The 15435-nt window shown below is 49.6% G+C and overlaps 1 protein-coding gene across 1 annotated transcript in view; it reads left to right on the plus strand.

Annotated features, from left to right (window-relative positions):
• Positions 1 to 15435, plus strand: part of PDAP1 (PDGFA associated protein 1) — a 46322-nt gene that overhangs the window by 3818 nt on the left and 27069 nt on the right. The window contains exon 2 of the mRNA XM_075317857.1: positions 10755 to 10846. Within this exon, the coding sequence (XP_075173972.1) occupies positions 10755 to 10846 (92 nt within the window). The remainder of the gene's footprint in view (positions 1 to 10754; positions 10847 to 15435) is intronic.

A 15435-nucleotide genomic window follows, 5' to 3' on the forward strand; every position in this document is an offset into this window, starting at 1 on the left:
TGTAGGATAGACCCCTCAGTAATAGCACCACACAGGATGATGGGGGACAGTCAGCATGTAGGAGAGACCCCTCAGTGATAGCACCACACAGGATGATGGAGACAGTCAGCATGTAGGAGAGATCCCTCAGTAATAGCACCACACAGGATGATGGGGGACAGTCAGCATGTAGGAGAGATCCCTCAGTGATAGCACCACACAGGATGATGGGGGACAGTCAGCATGTAGGAGAGACCCCTCAGTAATAGCACCACACAGGATGATGGGGGACAGTCAGCATGTAGGAGAGACCCCTCAGTAATAGCACCACACAGGATGATGGAGACAGTCAGCATGTAGAATAGACCCCTCAGTAATAGCACCACACAGGATGATGGAGACAGTCAGCATGTAGAATAGACCCCTCAGTAATAGCACCACACAGGATGATGGGGGACAGTCAGCATGTAGGAGAGACCTCTCAGTAATAGCACCACACAGGATGATGGGAGACAGTCAGCATGTAGGAGAGATCCCTCAGTAATAGCACCACACAGGATGATGGGAGACAGTCAGCATGTAGGAGAGATCCCTCAGTAATAGCACCACACAGGATGATGGGAGACAGTCAGCATGTAGGATAGACCCCTCAGTAATAGCACCACACAGGATGATGGGGGACAGTCAGCATGTAGAATAGACCCCTCAGTAATAGCACCACACAGGATGATGGAGACAGTCAGCATGTAGGAGAGACCCCTCAGTGATAGCACCACACAGGATGATGGGGGACAGTCAGCATGTAGGAGAGACCCCTCAGTAATAGCACCACACAGGATGATGGGAGACAGTCAGCATGTAGGAGAGATCCCTCAGTAATAGCACCACACAGGATGATGGGGGACAGTCAGCATGTAGGAGAGATCCCTCAGTAATAGCACCACACAGGATGATGGGGGACAGTCAGCATGTAGGAGAGATCCCTCAGTGATAGCACCACACAGGATGATGGGAGACAGTCAGCATGTAGGAGAGATCCTCAGTAATAGCACCACACAGGATGATGGAGACAGTCAGCATGTAGGAGAGATCCCTCAGTAATAGCACCACACAGGATGATGGGAGACAGTCAGCATGTAGGATAGACCCCTCAGTGATAGCACCACACAGGATGATGGGGGACAGTCAGCATGTAGGAGAGACCCCTCAGTGATAGCACCACACAGGATGATGGGAGACAGTCAGCATGTAGGATAGACCCCTCAGTGATAGCACCACACAGGATGATGGGGGACAGTCAGCATGTAGGATAGACCCCTCAGTGATAGCACCACACAGGATGATGGGGGACAGTCAGCATGTAGAATAGACCCCTCAGTAATAGCACCACACAGGATGATGGGGGACAGTCAGCATGTAGGATAGACCCCTCAGTAATAGCACCACACAGGATGATGGGGGACAGTCAGCATGTAGAATAGACCCCTCAGTAATAGCACCACACAGGATGATGGGAGACAGTCAGCATGTAGGAGAGACCCCTCAGTAATAGCACCACACAGGATGATGGGGGACAGTCAGCATGTAGGAGAGACCCCTCAGTAATAGCACCACACAGGATGATGGGGGACAGTCAGCATGTAGGGGAGACCCCTCAGTAATAGATAGCACCACACAGGATGATGGAGACAGTCAGCATGTAGGATAGACCCCTCAGTAATAGCACCACACAGGATGATGGGGGACAGTCAGCATGTAGGGGAGACCCCTCAGTAATAGATAGCACCACACAGGATGATGGGGGACAGTCAGCATGTAGGGGAGACCCCTCAGTAATAGATAGCGCTGTGGAATTCTTTTATGTGAATAGCTCAGCAGACTCGTGCAGGGATGGAGGCGGTAAGTGTGGACCATGTGCGGTGACCGCGGCGCTGTGCTCTGCTGTTTCTGGGGACTTTCAGGCACTTCTGGGGTCATCATTTATAACGGAATAGGAAAACCCGGATTCTGAGCACAGATGAGAGCCTAGTGTTACAGAGTCATACACAGGGGATCTATCACCGCTCTGAAGACCCCCAAAGTCATTAGATAAACGTCTGAACCCGCTGCTGGCGTACAGTGTGAATGGGCCTTCTGGCTCTCCGTACTGATGATGTTGGGGTCCATCAGAATCCAGCGGTTACAATCTAGGCACTTTGTCCTTATGTCCGGCGTGGGGATGAGCGGCTGTCGGATGGTCCTGGCAGCAGAGGACACAGGAGTGCAGCTGACCGCTGTAGTCACACCTATAAACTGATAATATGGCGCGTCTGTGTGTAGAGCGGACTATGGGTGCCCCCTGTGCGGGAAATACATATATAGTGATAATCGCATTATCAAACGTATTTCACCACATAACCCAAGGCTCTGAGTAGTGAGACGGTGTGCAGTATGGCGGACTAGTCCTGCCCCATCAGCCGATAGCACCCGCTGAGCCCTGACTGATCCGGCCTCACTCTCTCCTTCCATCCAAGGGCTTCTGGTGACTGCTGTGACTTCGGGCCTGTGCAGGGTGGCCTCAGAGCTATGGCCCATACACAGAGGGTCTTTGCTCATGCACGACTTTAGGCATCTGTAAAGCAGCAGCGTTCACAAACCCCACAGGATGCAAAATAGTAGAGGAGAGTGATCACAGCCAGGCCTCAGTGGACATGCTATCCGCATTCAGACACGGCTGCTCCGCCATAGTGCACGCCTTTTTGACTAGTCAAAGCCTTTGGTTATGTGGTAAAAGACGTTTGATAAGGTGAGTGTCACTATATACTGTTAACGTCTCCACAATGGGGCTGCCTGTGATCAGTCTTAAGGGGAACCTGTCAGGTGCACTATGTACCCAGAACCACGAGCATTGCTAATCCCTGCCTGTCCCTGTATACACTAGCATAGATAAAGAGATCTTTAGAAAGAGGATTTGTAAAGATCTTTTCTTATGCTAATGAGCACGGGAACTAGTCCCAAGGGTGTTATATCCCCCGACTAGTCCTCCCTCTTAGCAAGTAAGCACGTCCACAGGGGTGTAGTAACATGCTATTCAATTCAGCATCACCAGTGGTGTCGCGTGTACCTGTGTTTGCTGTGACCGCGATTCTGAATGCTGGGTGCTTCCGGTCATGCGCAGTATGAAGTCGGGTGTATGCGTCTAGTCTACTGCACATGACCAGAAGTGCAGGGCATTCAGCTCCGCGTTCACCGCGGACACAGGTACGCGCGGCACCGCCGGTGACATTGCATTGAATAGCTTGCTAGTATGCTCCTGTGGGAGTACTAACATGCTAAGAGAACGAACTAGTCAGGGGATATAATGCCCTTGGGACTAGTTCATGTGCTCATTAGCATACGGTAAAAAATCTGAGGGCGGGCGTGTGGCCCCTCCGCCTGACGGCAGTTATATGCAGGAAGAATGTTGGATGCAATGGTCGGGGGGTTGGGGTCTTTGTTTTCAATTGTCTGTTTTGTTTGTGGGTTTTTTGCTCCCCTCAAACCAGGCAGTATGTAAGGAGGAGGCGTAAACTGATAGCGTCATCTACAAGGCTGAACAAGCCGTGTATATCAAGCAGTTCTCTGTGCAGGAGAGCCCTCTCCATATGTCCTATAGGGGAATATGGACGTAATAGTGGGGTCCCTGCCCTATAACTGTGACACGGAGGACTGGTTATGTGTGGTATAGCGGTAGAGGACCTGTGCAGCTTCTGGATGACAGCCCCGTGTGTGAGCTATATATACCCGCTGGAACGGGCAGTCACATGTTGTGGTTTTGAGTTTCAGCTTTTCTTTTCATTTTGAGATGTCAGTAAACAAATTCTACAAACCTAGTGAGTGTGAATACGCCCTGATTAATAGCTCTATGCCAGTCTTTCCTGATGGCCCATCTGCTACTTTTGCCTAACATTACCTAGTCCAATGCTGTACTATGGCTAGTCCAGCCCTGCAGCCCGATGCCGTGCTCACCGGAGGCCGGGCTGCTGTGCCTTGGTGCTTCCTGGAGAGCTCGGCCCATTACCAGAGGAATCGTTACAAGGGCAAACTCTGTTTTGATGGAAAGGTTTCCTCTCCACCTGGGTTCCTAGGATAATGTATAGAATGTTTTTGGTTGTTTTTTTTTACATATATCAATGTCAATTTAGGACAAGATCTTAGCGTGGGAAAATCTTCCTATGCAATGTACAATGTCCAGAGGGAAGAGACCGTGTCTCTGCACGCAACAACGCTCAGTCCTGTTACTGCTGGAGGGACAGGTTGTTGTTTTTTTTGTTTTTTTTTTTTAATGTAATAGCCCAGTTGTTCTTAAAACAGTTGCCCTGGCTTAGCCCTGTACACTAATAGAATCAGCTTCTATATGCCTGCTCACCCTCCTTTGTATCATGGTAATACATAAGGGAATATACAGCCCTGTGCAAAAGTGTGGAAAATGTGCTGCAAAGTAAGAATGCGTTCAAAAGTACAAGTGGTAATGCTGGAGTTTATTTTTTTTTATCAATTAATAAAATTAAAATGTGAGTGAAGAAAAAACAAATTAATCAAATTGATATTTGGTGTGATGACCTTTGTCTTCAGGACATCAGATTTTCTACTTACATTTGTATGCAGATTTTGAAAGAGCTTCAATGGGAGATTGTTAGAAACATCTTGGAGAACCAACCACAGATCTCTGGATGCAGATTGTGCAGAGGGTCCTGGATGAAGCTGAGATCAGGGCTCTGTGGGGCCGGGTCATCGCTTCCAGGACTCTTTGCTCTTCTATGTGCTGGAGATACTTCTGTATATTTGGTGTCGTTGTTCAGCTATAAAATAAATTAGCTGTAGTACCCGGCGTTGCCTGGGATAGTAACTAAGCGTCTCTCTGTCTGTTACTGTTCCTCTCTGTCTATCTCGCTGTATGTTTCTCTCTCTGTATGTCTCTCTGTTTCCTTTTATCCGTCTCTCTCTGTGTCTGCCTCTCACTCTCTTTGTCTCTGTCTGTTTCTCTGTCTGACTCTATCTGTCTCTGTTTCTTTGTCTCTGTGTGTCTGTCTCTCTCTGTCTCTATCCGTCTCTGTCTGTCTCTATCTATCTCTGTCTGTCTCTATCCATCTCTGTCTGTCTCTATCCATCTCTGTCTGTCTCTATCCATCTCTGTCTGTCTCTATCCATCTCTGTCTGTCTCTATCCATCTCTGTCTGTCTCTATCCATCTCTGTCTGTCTCTATCCGTCTCTGTCTGTCTCTATCCGTCTCTGTCTGTCTCTATCCGTCTCTGTCTGTCTCTATCCGTCTCTGTCTGTCTCTATCCGTCTCTGTCTGTCTCTATCCGTCTCTGTCTGTCTCTATCCGTCTCTGTCTGTCTCTATCCGTCTCTGTCTGTCTCTATCCGTCTCTGTCTGTCTCTATCCGTCTCTGTCTGTCTCTATCCATCTCTGTCTGTCTCTATCCGTCTTTCTGTCTCTATCCGTCTCTTTCTGTCTGTCTCTATCCGTCTCTGTCTGTCTCTATCCGTCTCTGTCTGTCTCTATCTGTCTCTGTCTGTCTCTATCCGTCTCTGTCTGTCTCTATCCGTCTCTGTCTGTCTCTATCCGTCTCTCTGTCTGTCTCTATCCGTCTCTCTGTCTGTCTCTATCCGTCTCTCTGTCTGTCTCTATCCGTCTCTCTGTCTGTCTCTATCCGTCTCTCTGTCTGTCTCTATCCGTCTCTCTGTCTGTCTCTATCCGTCTCTCTGTCTGTCTCTATCCGTCTCTCTGTCTGTCTCTATCCGTCTCTCTGTCTGTCTCTATCCGTCTCTCTGTCTGTCTCTATCCGTCTCTCTGTCTGTCTCTGTTTCTTTCTCTCTCTCTCTGTCTCTCTGTGTCTGTTTCTCCATCTCTCTCTGTCTGTCTCTTTGTCTCTGTGTCTCGGTGTGTCTCCGTGTGTGTCTGTCTCTATTGATATATTACCTCACATAAGCTTCTTATGCTAAGAATTACCTTTTATTGCCTATTGCAACCAATCACAGCTCCAATGACCTGTAGCTCCCAGCTCACTTTAATGTAAGCAGGTTTTTTGGCGAATAACTGTAAAGCGCGGGGTTAAATTTTCCCCTCAGAACATAGTCTATGACATTCCCTGAATAACATGGGGTGTCCGTGCAAAATTTTGCGATTGTAAATGCGACGGTGCGGATTCCTTTAGCAAACATACACACGTATACACACACACACATACACTCAGCTTTATATATTAGATTTGGAGCCAATCAGACCCCTCCCTGATGTAATGCATGATGGATAAGCATCTACCTGTATTTCTCAGTATTGAGGACATCAAGAAATGGGTAATGTTGAGGACCATAGACCCAGTGGTCGGCCAAGGTAGCCTAGTACAGCAGATGAAAGACATGCTACTGTGGTTGGGTCCACACTATATACTGTATGTGCTGTCTGTCGGGTGTACACGCTCAGGAGGTATGCACACTAGTGTGCACAGTCAGCATGTCAGTCCATCCTGGTATAGGCTTCCTTGCAGTGGCTCTCTGAATAGGAAAGTGCAGTCTGATACACTTTCCTATACAGTTAAACATTCAGGCACATACTGGTCACATGGATGCCAAAAGAGCAGACTCTCTCTCAGTCTCAAGCATGATTGAGAAATACAGGCAGATCCATGCAATACCATCAGGGAGGCGTCTGGTTGGCTCCAAATTTATTCTACTGCAAGGCAAGGACCCCAAACATACAACCAATGTCACTAAGAAGTGTCTGTAGTATAAAGAGCAAGGAGTCCTGGAAGTGATGGCCCAGGGAGCCCTGATCTCAGCATCAAGTCTGTGAGTTTCAGGACGAGACAGAAGGATTTGCACAAGTCTCACCCACAGAAGATCAGTGGTCGGTTCTCCAAGATGTTTGGAACAACTTCCCTGCCGAATTTCTTCAACGACTAAACAAGTAAGGCTAAGTTCACATTTCCGTTGATTTGTATCAGTCACATGCGTCGCTTGACGCATGTGACTGATGCGCTGTTCAACGCTGTACAACGGATGACAAAGAACAGAATTCTTTGTCGGATTCCGTTGTGTGCGGGGGGCGGAGTTCGGGGGCAGAGCCGAGCGGGGGGCGGGGCCAGGCGCTGAGGATGTCAGTGGAAGTGCTGCGGTCTGCATGGCTGGGGACAGGTGAGTGTATCTGTGAGTGAGTGTGTGTATGTGCATGTATGTATGTATGTATGTATGTATGTATGTATGTGTGTGCACATGCAAAGTGCGGGAGGGGGCGGAGCCGAGCGGGGGGCGGGGCCAGGCGCTGAGGATGTCAGTAGAAGTGCTGCGGTCTGCATGGCTGGGGACAGGTGAGTGTATGTGTGAGTGAGTGTGTGTATGTGCATGTATGTATGTATGTATGTGTGTGTGTGTGTGTGTGTGTGTGTGCACATGCAAAGTGCGGGAGGGGGCGGAGCCGAGCAGGGGGCGGGGCCAGACGAGGGTGTCAGTGGCAGTGCTTGTCTGCATGGCTGGGGACGTGTGTGTGTGTGTACATACATGTGCGGAGTGCGGGAGGGGGCGGGGCCGAGCGGGGAAGTGTCGGCCTCCCTGCACACGTAACCAGCCTAAATATCGGGTAACAGCAAAGCACCCGATGTTTACCTTGGTTACCCGATATTTACCTTGGTTACGGGCCTACACCGCTTAGCGCTGGCTCCTTGCACCGTAACCAGGGTAAATATCGGGTAACCAACCAAAGCTGGTGACGTGTGCAGGGAGCCAGAGAGCATGCGCAGCGAAATCCGACGGATCTCGCTGCTCAAAAAACGTTACATGCTGCGTTCCACCCGCCCGGCGGTCAGTCGTTCCACGACTGATCAGTCGGGCGGAGGGTGCAACGCAGCATCATCAGTCACAATCCGCTGCTCATACAAGTCTATGGGAGCAGCGGAATCCGCTAAACGGATTCCGTTGTTTACAAGAGCAGCGGATTGTGACTGATAGATTTTAGCGGAAATGTGAACTTAGCCTAAGAAGTGTACCGAGAAGAATTGATGCTTTGATGTTGTTTTGAAGACACAGTGGTCGCACCAAATATGTCATTTAGTTTTCTCTTTTGTTCATTCTCTTTTCATTTTGTTAATTGATAAGACACTATTAACATTTTTATGTTTTAAAACGTTTTTATTTTCAGCCTTTTTCCACACAGTAGTTTTGTGTCGCCTATGGAGGCCCTGGATAATGAGCTGCCCCCTGTACTCAGTCCTGATTCCCTATGTGCATGGTATTCATGGAAAAGGAGCTGTTAGGGTGAACACTTAACCAGGGTTCACTCGTGTTGCCTACTGCCTGATTCTAATTGGTGTGGATCGAGTGCATGCTTGAAAAATGAGATCAGACACACAGTCAGATATTCATCTTTCAAAGTCGGCCCAAATCTGCCTTATTTATTCAAGAACATGCTCTTATAAAAACTAGGAAAAGGGTCATGGTCAGCCCTACAGTGGGCATACTTGGATGTGTCCATTGGTCAGTGGGTTGAACAATGTGTTGGTCCATGAGCTGATTGGTGGACGTCATCGTAGGCGGGTCTATGACGTCATTGGACGGATCCGTGGTGATGCTGATGGGAGGGTCTATGTCGTCATCTGGTGGATCCATGCTGATGGGAGGGTTTATGATGTCATCGGTGGACATCTTAGTTATCTCTGAAAATCATGTAAGGCAAATCGACTTATTTCCCACAATCCCCTGTCAAGAAGTTAATCAAGTATTTGATCTAATGGCTCTCCTCAACAGACAGTCGTCTTCACCCTACAGAGAGTCCTTGTTTGGGGGTCCAAAAGGCGAAATCAGTAGAGATGCAAATTCCAGAACCCACCTATGTAATGTATATTGGACGGTCATTAGCTCTCTATGGCCACATTTGGTCATGGGAAATGCTTACATCTATCAGGATCAGTAAACCCTGTGTAACAAAGCCTTGCATCCTATTTTTCCATTGTTCATCATTGTTTCATCACAGTTTCGCCAGCCTCATAGTCCCCAGTGCTGAGTATGGCAGGTTACTGATGAGCCCCCAGTGTCACCAGGCTGCCCACGAGGATGAGACAAGCAGCAGTCCCCGGTGGAGTCTGGCGGATGATGCAATTAGAAGGATTCTTATATCCAGTGTATCCAGTCTCTGTAGCAGGATTTCAAAACTATTTGTGGGAAATGGTTATGTAAAGCGAACAGGTATAGGAACAGCAATGGAACGTCCCACATCAGATAGTCAGGCTTTATGGGGCAATGGTCACACAATGTGAACACTAAGATCGCCCAGAAGAGCGGACAGCAGGGATTACCTGCACCAATGGGAATAGGAGAATGCTTCTGTATCTGTCCACGCTGCAGGAACACCACTGTGTATGAGCATCTGAGACTGCGGCTCGGCCGGGTGACTACTACCAGAGCCGGCCTGTGCTCACAATGAGAGCAATGCCATGGGGGCTCAGACGTTACTGGTCCCTATAACTACAAGCGCCCCTACCTGACCGTCACTGCTAATGGAGGAGGCGCTGCTGACAGGCACTGCGGCCACACTGCTCATAGGCGTGTTAAAGGGAACCAATCACCAGGATTTTCGTATATAAGCTAAAGCCAGTGTTATACGGGCGCTATCAGGCTGATTCTATACATACCTGTAGTGGTCAGCTCCAATGTTTAGGTTTTGAAATCCAAGAAAGGGAAGTTTGTAAAATGAGCAGCTTCTTGAGTGACAGATGCACTGGAGCAGATCATATATTCATAGTTATCCCCCTGTTAGAATTAGCATAAGCATTATACAAACGACTCACTTTGTCTAGCAGGACCTGTGGTAAGGTCATACCCATGTGACCTGGTATCCAGCTTTGGTGGCTGAGGCCCCGCCCCTTCTGGTCACATGGGTATGACCTCACACAGGTCCTGCTAGACAAAGTGAGTCGTGTGTATAATACTTATGCTAATTCTAACAGGGAGGGGATAACTATGAATATATGATCTGCTCCAGTGCATCTGTCACTCAAGAAGCTGCTCATTTTACAAACTTCACTTTCTTGGATTTCAAAACCTAAACATTCGCGGTGACCACTACAGGTATGTATAGAATCAGCCTGATAGCGCCCGTATAACACTGGCTTTAGGTTATATGCGAAAATCCTGGTGATTGGTTCCCTTTAAGGACGATCGGTCACCAGGTCAGAAGTGGCCAGCGTTTGGTCATATTTTATTTCTGCTTCTTGCATCAGTTTTTTTTTTATCCATCATACTGTGCCAGAGAGATTTTTTTTCAGTACAAACTTTGATGCTCTTTAACAAGAGGGCGTACCTCGAGGCTGCTCTGCATAATTACCATATGAGCCACGCCCCCTTGGTAAAGACTATAAAATTAGCACTAAATAAAAATGCCTCCTATCTCTAGAACTGTACAACAACTAGAAAACAAAACCGGATACTCAGGGGAGTGGTGGAAATAAAATAACGGTAAAATACTGGCACTGTGGCCCGGTCCTAACGGTCATGTATAGTGCCTCGTTGTCACTCATTGCGGAGGGTTAGGGCTCTCTGGGATTTCTATTCTTCATTAATCTGAAGCCTCTGGCACACCGCCGTGGCCTGACGTGCTGCTAGACTGCCATTTTGGTCAGTATTTGGCTTGTTTGCCACAACCCAAAGCTATGAAACAGGTAACGCATATAACCAAGCGGAAGCCATAAACCACAATGTGCTGATTGCCTTTCTGTGTGGGGCAGGTCTGACTTTTGTCTTTGTAACTTTGTCTAATGCAGGAAGAAAAGGAGGTCACAAAGGTCGGGTGAGGCAGTACACGAGTCCGGAGGAGATCGATGCCCAGATTAAGGCTGAACATGAGAAGGCATTGGTACGTGTGCACCATGGGATATATAATAAAACAGATACTTGCCATTAACTTTTACCTCCTTACTAGCACCAAACTGGAAAAATTGTTTCATTTGCACCTGTCTTCTGTTTCTGCACATAATAGACTTAAAGATAATCTGTCACCAGGTTTTTGCCACCTAATCTGAGAGCAGTGTAATGTAGGGGCAGAGATCCTGATTCCAGTGATGTCACTTCTGGGCTGCTTAGTGTAGTTTTGATAAAATCACTGTTTAATCAGCTGGAGATTAACATTAGAGGACTATTTAACCTGCTATCAGATAGTCCAGCATATACACTGCTATCACTGTATTTGCATGTACAGATAACCGGACATTTGAACAAGTACACAGCTCCTAGAGCAGAGAGCCATGATTAGGAGACCTGCTCTGGATGCCACAGTGGGTGATTTTGCAAGATTTATATCAGCAGCTTCTCGGGGAGGGAGGTGAGCAGCTGATTGTTGTATAGAAATCAATGGGATGGAGAGAGGGAGATGGTATGTAAGGGGTCAACCCTTTTGGCTTGCAGCTACTGCATACACTTGGCCAGGGTTTGAGCAGGCACTAATGGCTGAGCTCTATGGAAACCAGCTGTACACTATGAAAGAATAAAGCTCTAATTGGAGGAGAATGACAGATAATAGAAAAGGCCAGTTAATTGCAAGCTTGTTTATTTCTTTGTCGCTCCATTGGGAGACCCAGACAATTGGGTGTATAGCTATTGCCTCTGGAGGCCACACAAAGTATTACACTTAAAAGTGTAAGGCCCCTCCCCTTCTGGCTATACACCGCCAGTGGGATCACTGGCTCACCAGTTTTGTGCTTTGTGCGAAGGAGGCAACACATCCACGCATAGCTCCACTTTTTAGTCAGCAGCAGCTGCTGACTATGTCGGATGGAAGAAAAGAGGACACATATAGTGTCCCCAGCATGCTCCCTTCTCACCCCACTGTATGTCGGAGGTGTTTGTAAGGTTGAGGTACCCATTGCGGGTACGGCGGCAGGAGCCCACATGCTGATTCCTTCCCCATCCCTTTTTACAGGGCTCTGGGTGAAGTGGGATTTACCGGTCTCCAGGCACTGAGACCGTGCTCCATCTACAGCCCCTGGAGAAGATGCTGGATGGAGCGGAGTACATCAGGGACATGGCCCTGCTTCCTCAAGGTACTCTGTGTCCCCGTGCATTTGGCGCTCACACCGCAGCATGCTGGGTGTTGTAGTGCGCCGGGGGACATCAGCGCTGCGGCGCCTGTGCCATGGCCTCATTCAGCTTTGCTGAAGCAGGCTCACTTATGGGAATTGGTCGCGCCGGCCGCTGGGACTGCGGCGCGGCTGGCACTTGTAGTGCGCCGGGGACTTCAGCGCGGCCTGCGCTTTTACGGCGGCCGCGCTGATAACTAGAGTCCTCGGCTTTTGCGGCCTGCTTCCGTTCGTTCCCGCCCCCAGACCTGCCAGTCAGGAGAGGGGCGGGACGCTGGCCACTTCCAGGAATCGGTCGCGCCGGCCGCTGGCAGCGGCGCGGCTGGCACTTGTGGTGCGCCGGGGACTTCAGCGCGGCCCGCGCTTTTACGGCGGCCGCGCTGATAACTAGAGTCCCCGGCTTTTGCGGCCTGCTTCCGTTCGTTCCCGCCCCCAGACCTGCCAGTCAGGAGAGGGGCGGGACGCTGGCCACTTCTATGAATCGGTCGCGCCGGCCGCTGGAACTGCGGCGCGGCTGGCACTCGTGGTGCGCCGGGGACTTCAGCGCGGCCCGCGCTTTTACGGCGGCCGCGCTGTTAACTCGATTCCCCGGCTTCTGGGCCTAGTCTCCCTTCGTTACCGCCCACAGCCCTGACAGTCAGGGTAGGGGCGTGACGCTGCATAGAGCAGAGCTGAGAGCTGGAGTATGTTTTGCATACTCCACCCCTCTCACTGTGTGCACTGTGAATCCGGATTCCCGCACTTTCTCAGGCACGCCCACGGCTTCCTTCTCTACAAGGACACCGGCAGCCATTAGTGTCAGTTTCTGTACGATACAGAGACAAGTGTGGAAGACCCTGGCATTCTGATAGTCACACAATCGCTGTAACATGCGTTAAGCAGCACCTGTGGTGCTAACCCCACTAGTGCAGAAGTGCACTTATAGATATGCTTGTACTATATACATTGCACTGTTTGGTCGCACGTTGTATGTACCCTCCTGGATTATGCGGAGGAGTTATCAGCATATTCTCTGTGTAAAACAAAGGTGCAGAACCACATGTTTTTCTATACAGCTGGTACAGCATGTACGGCTATACGGCCGGCAGGTACATAGACTCCCATTGTATGCACTAATGGCCAGGGGATGAGGACGGTGTCTGCAGTATTTACTGACAGTTTTTCTGAGACTATGGCTATGATACTAGAAGCCTAGCAGTCCGGACATGTCTCTCACAATATGGGCACTGTTGAATCATTGATCCATGGCCCCCCTCAGTGTGAATAACTAACAGCTCCGGGAATGTCACACGCATCCCAGAGTCACGGCTCTGCACGGACGTCAGTCCCAGACAGCCTAAGTGGGCTCGCTATGAGCGGCCTCGGTTTCATCAGGGTCCTAACAGAAGGACTCGCTGTGTAATGAGGCGGAAGTAGCGGCTCAGGATTCTGATCCTGAGACCGCTCTCAATCTGGATACACCTGATTGTGACGCCATAGTAAATAATCTTATAGCGTCCATCTATAGAATGTGGGTTATTCCTCACAGCTCCTCCAGTGGAGGAGTCAGCTTCACGTATTTTTCTGGACCACTCTGCCTTCAGAGAGGCAGTCCAGGAACACCACGCTTATCCAGATATGCGCTTCTCCAAACGGCTTAGGATACACGTTATCCCTGTCCCCTGACTTGGTCAAGGACTGGACCCAATGTCCCGAGCGGCATCCTCCAATCTCCAGGCTTGTAGCTAGATCCATAGTTGCAGTGGGAGATGGAACTGCAAACTCAAAGATGCCACTGACAGACAGATGGATCTCTGGTCGAAAGCCATCTATGAGGCTGTCGGCGCACCGTTGGCTCCGGCATTCTCTCCCTTGGGGCACTCCAAGCTATTTCAGCTTGTCTTACACAGATTGACACGGTTACACGTACATCTGTGCCGCAGGTGGCATCCTTAACCTCTCAAATGTCTGCATTTGTTTCTTACGCGAGACCGACTGTTTGGTGAGCGTTGGATGTAACCATCAAACAGTCCAGGGGTAAGGATTCATCCTTTCCTCAGCCCGGACACAACAAACCCCAACAGAGCAAGAGGCAGTCGGGGTTTTCGGCCTTTTCGAGGCTAGGGCAGGTCCCATTTTTCCTCGTCCAATGTGGACTCAAAAGGATCAGAGGAGCTAAGATTCTTAGCGGGCTCAGTCTCGCCCAAAAAAGCGACAGTCTGAAAACCCGCTTCCAAGGCGGCTTCCTCATGACTTGCGGCCTCGGTCGGTAGCAGGCTCTCCCGCCTTGGCGATATTTAGCTGCCATAGGTCAATGACCATTGAGTGTGAGACATTCTGTCTCACGGGTACAGGATAGAGCTCACTTCTCGTCCTCCAACTCGATTCTTCAGAATTTCTCCACCTCCCGGCCGGGCCGCTGCTCTTCTGCAAACAGGGTGCACTCTATAGGCAGAAAGAGTGATGACCCCCGTTCCTCTTCAGGAACAAGGTCACGGTTTTTACCCCAAATTCTTTGCGGTACCTATAACAACGGGCCGTTCCGTCCCGTTCTGGATCTAAGAATGCTCAGCAAGCTCGTGGACACCAGGCGGTTCCGGATGGAATCCCTCCGCCATGTCATCGCCTCAAGGTCCCAAGGATATTTCCTAGCATCATTAGGCATCAAGGATGCTTATCCACACGTGCCGATTGATCCAGAGCACTAGCGTTTCTACGCTTCGTTATAGGAGACGAACACCCTCTGTTCGTAGCTCTACCTTCCGGCTAGCGACAGTCCAACTGGTCTTCGCCAAGGTCAGGGCAGCAGTAGTCACAGTCCTGCACTCTCAGGGTCACTCTGTGGTCCCGTATTTAGACGATCTACTTGTCAAGGCACTCTCTTAGGAAACATGCCAACACTGCCCGAACGTTGCGCTGGAGACTCTCTAGAGTTTTGGGTGGATCATCAACTTTTTAAAGTCAGATCCGACCCCGACCCTATCGATAACATATCTAGGCATAGAGTTTCTTACTCTCTCAGCGATAGTGAAGCTGCCGCTAGACAAACAGCATTCACTACGGGCTGCAAGCTCTTCTTTAAGAACCAGTCGCACACATTGAGACGCCTCATGCACTTCCTACGTAAGATGGTAGCAATGGAGGCAGTTCCTTTCGCGCAGTTTTACTGCGTCCACTACAATGGGACATTCTCCGCCAATGGGACGAGGAGTCGACGTCCCTCAACAGAGTCGTCGTTCTTTCTCAGGCGGCCAAGGAATCTCTACGGTGGTGGCTTCTTCTCACCTCTTGGTCAAAAAGAAGGTCCTTCCTATCCCCGTCCTGGGCGATAGTTACGACAGACGCGAGTCTATCAGGGTGGGGAGCAGTTTTTCTCCACTACAGCGCTCAG

This window comes from Anomaloglossus baeobatrachus, chromosome 7, assembly GCF_048569485.1.
Source record: "Anomaloglossus baeobatrachus isolate aAnoBae1 chromosome 7, aAnoBae1.hap1, whole genome shotgun sequence".
Lineage (NCBI taxonomy): Eukaryota > Metazoa > Chordata > Amphibia > Anura > Aromobatidae > Anomaloglossus > Anomaloglossus baeobatrachus.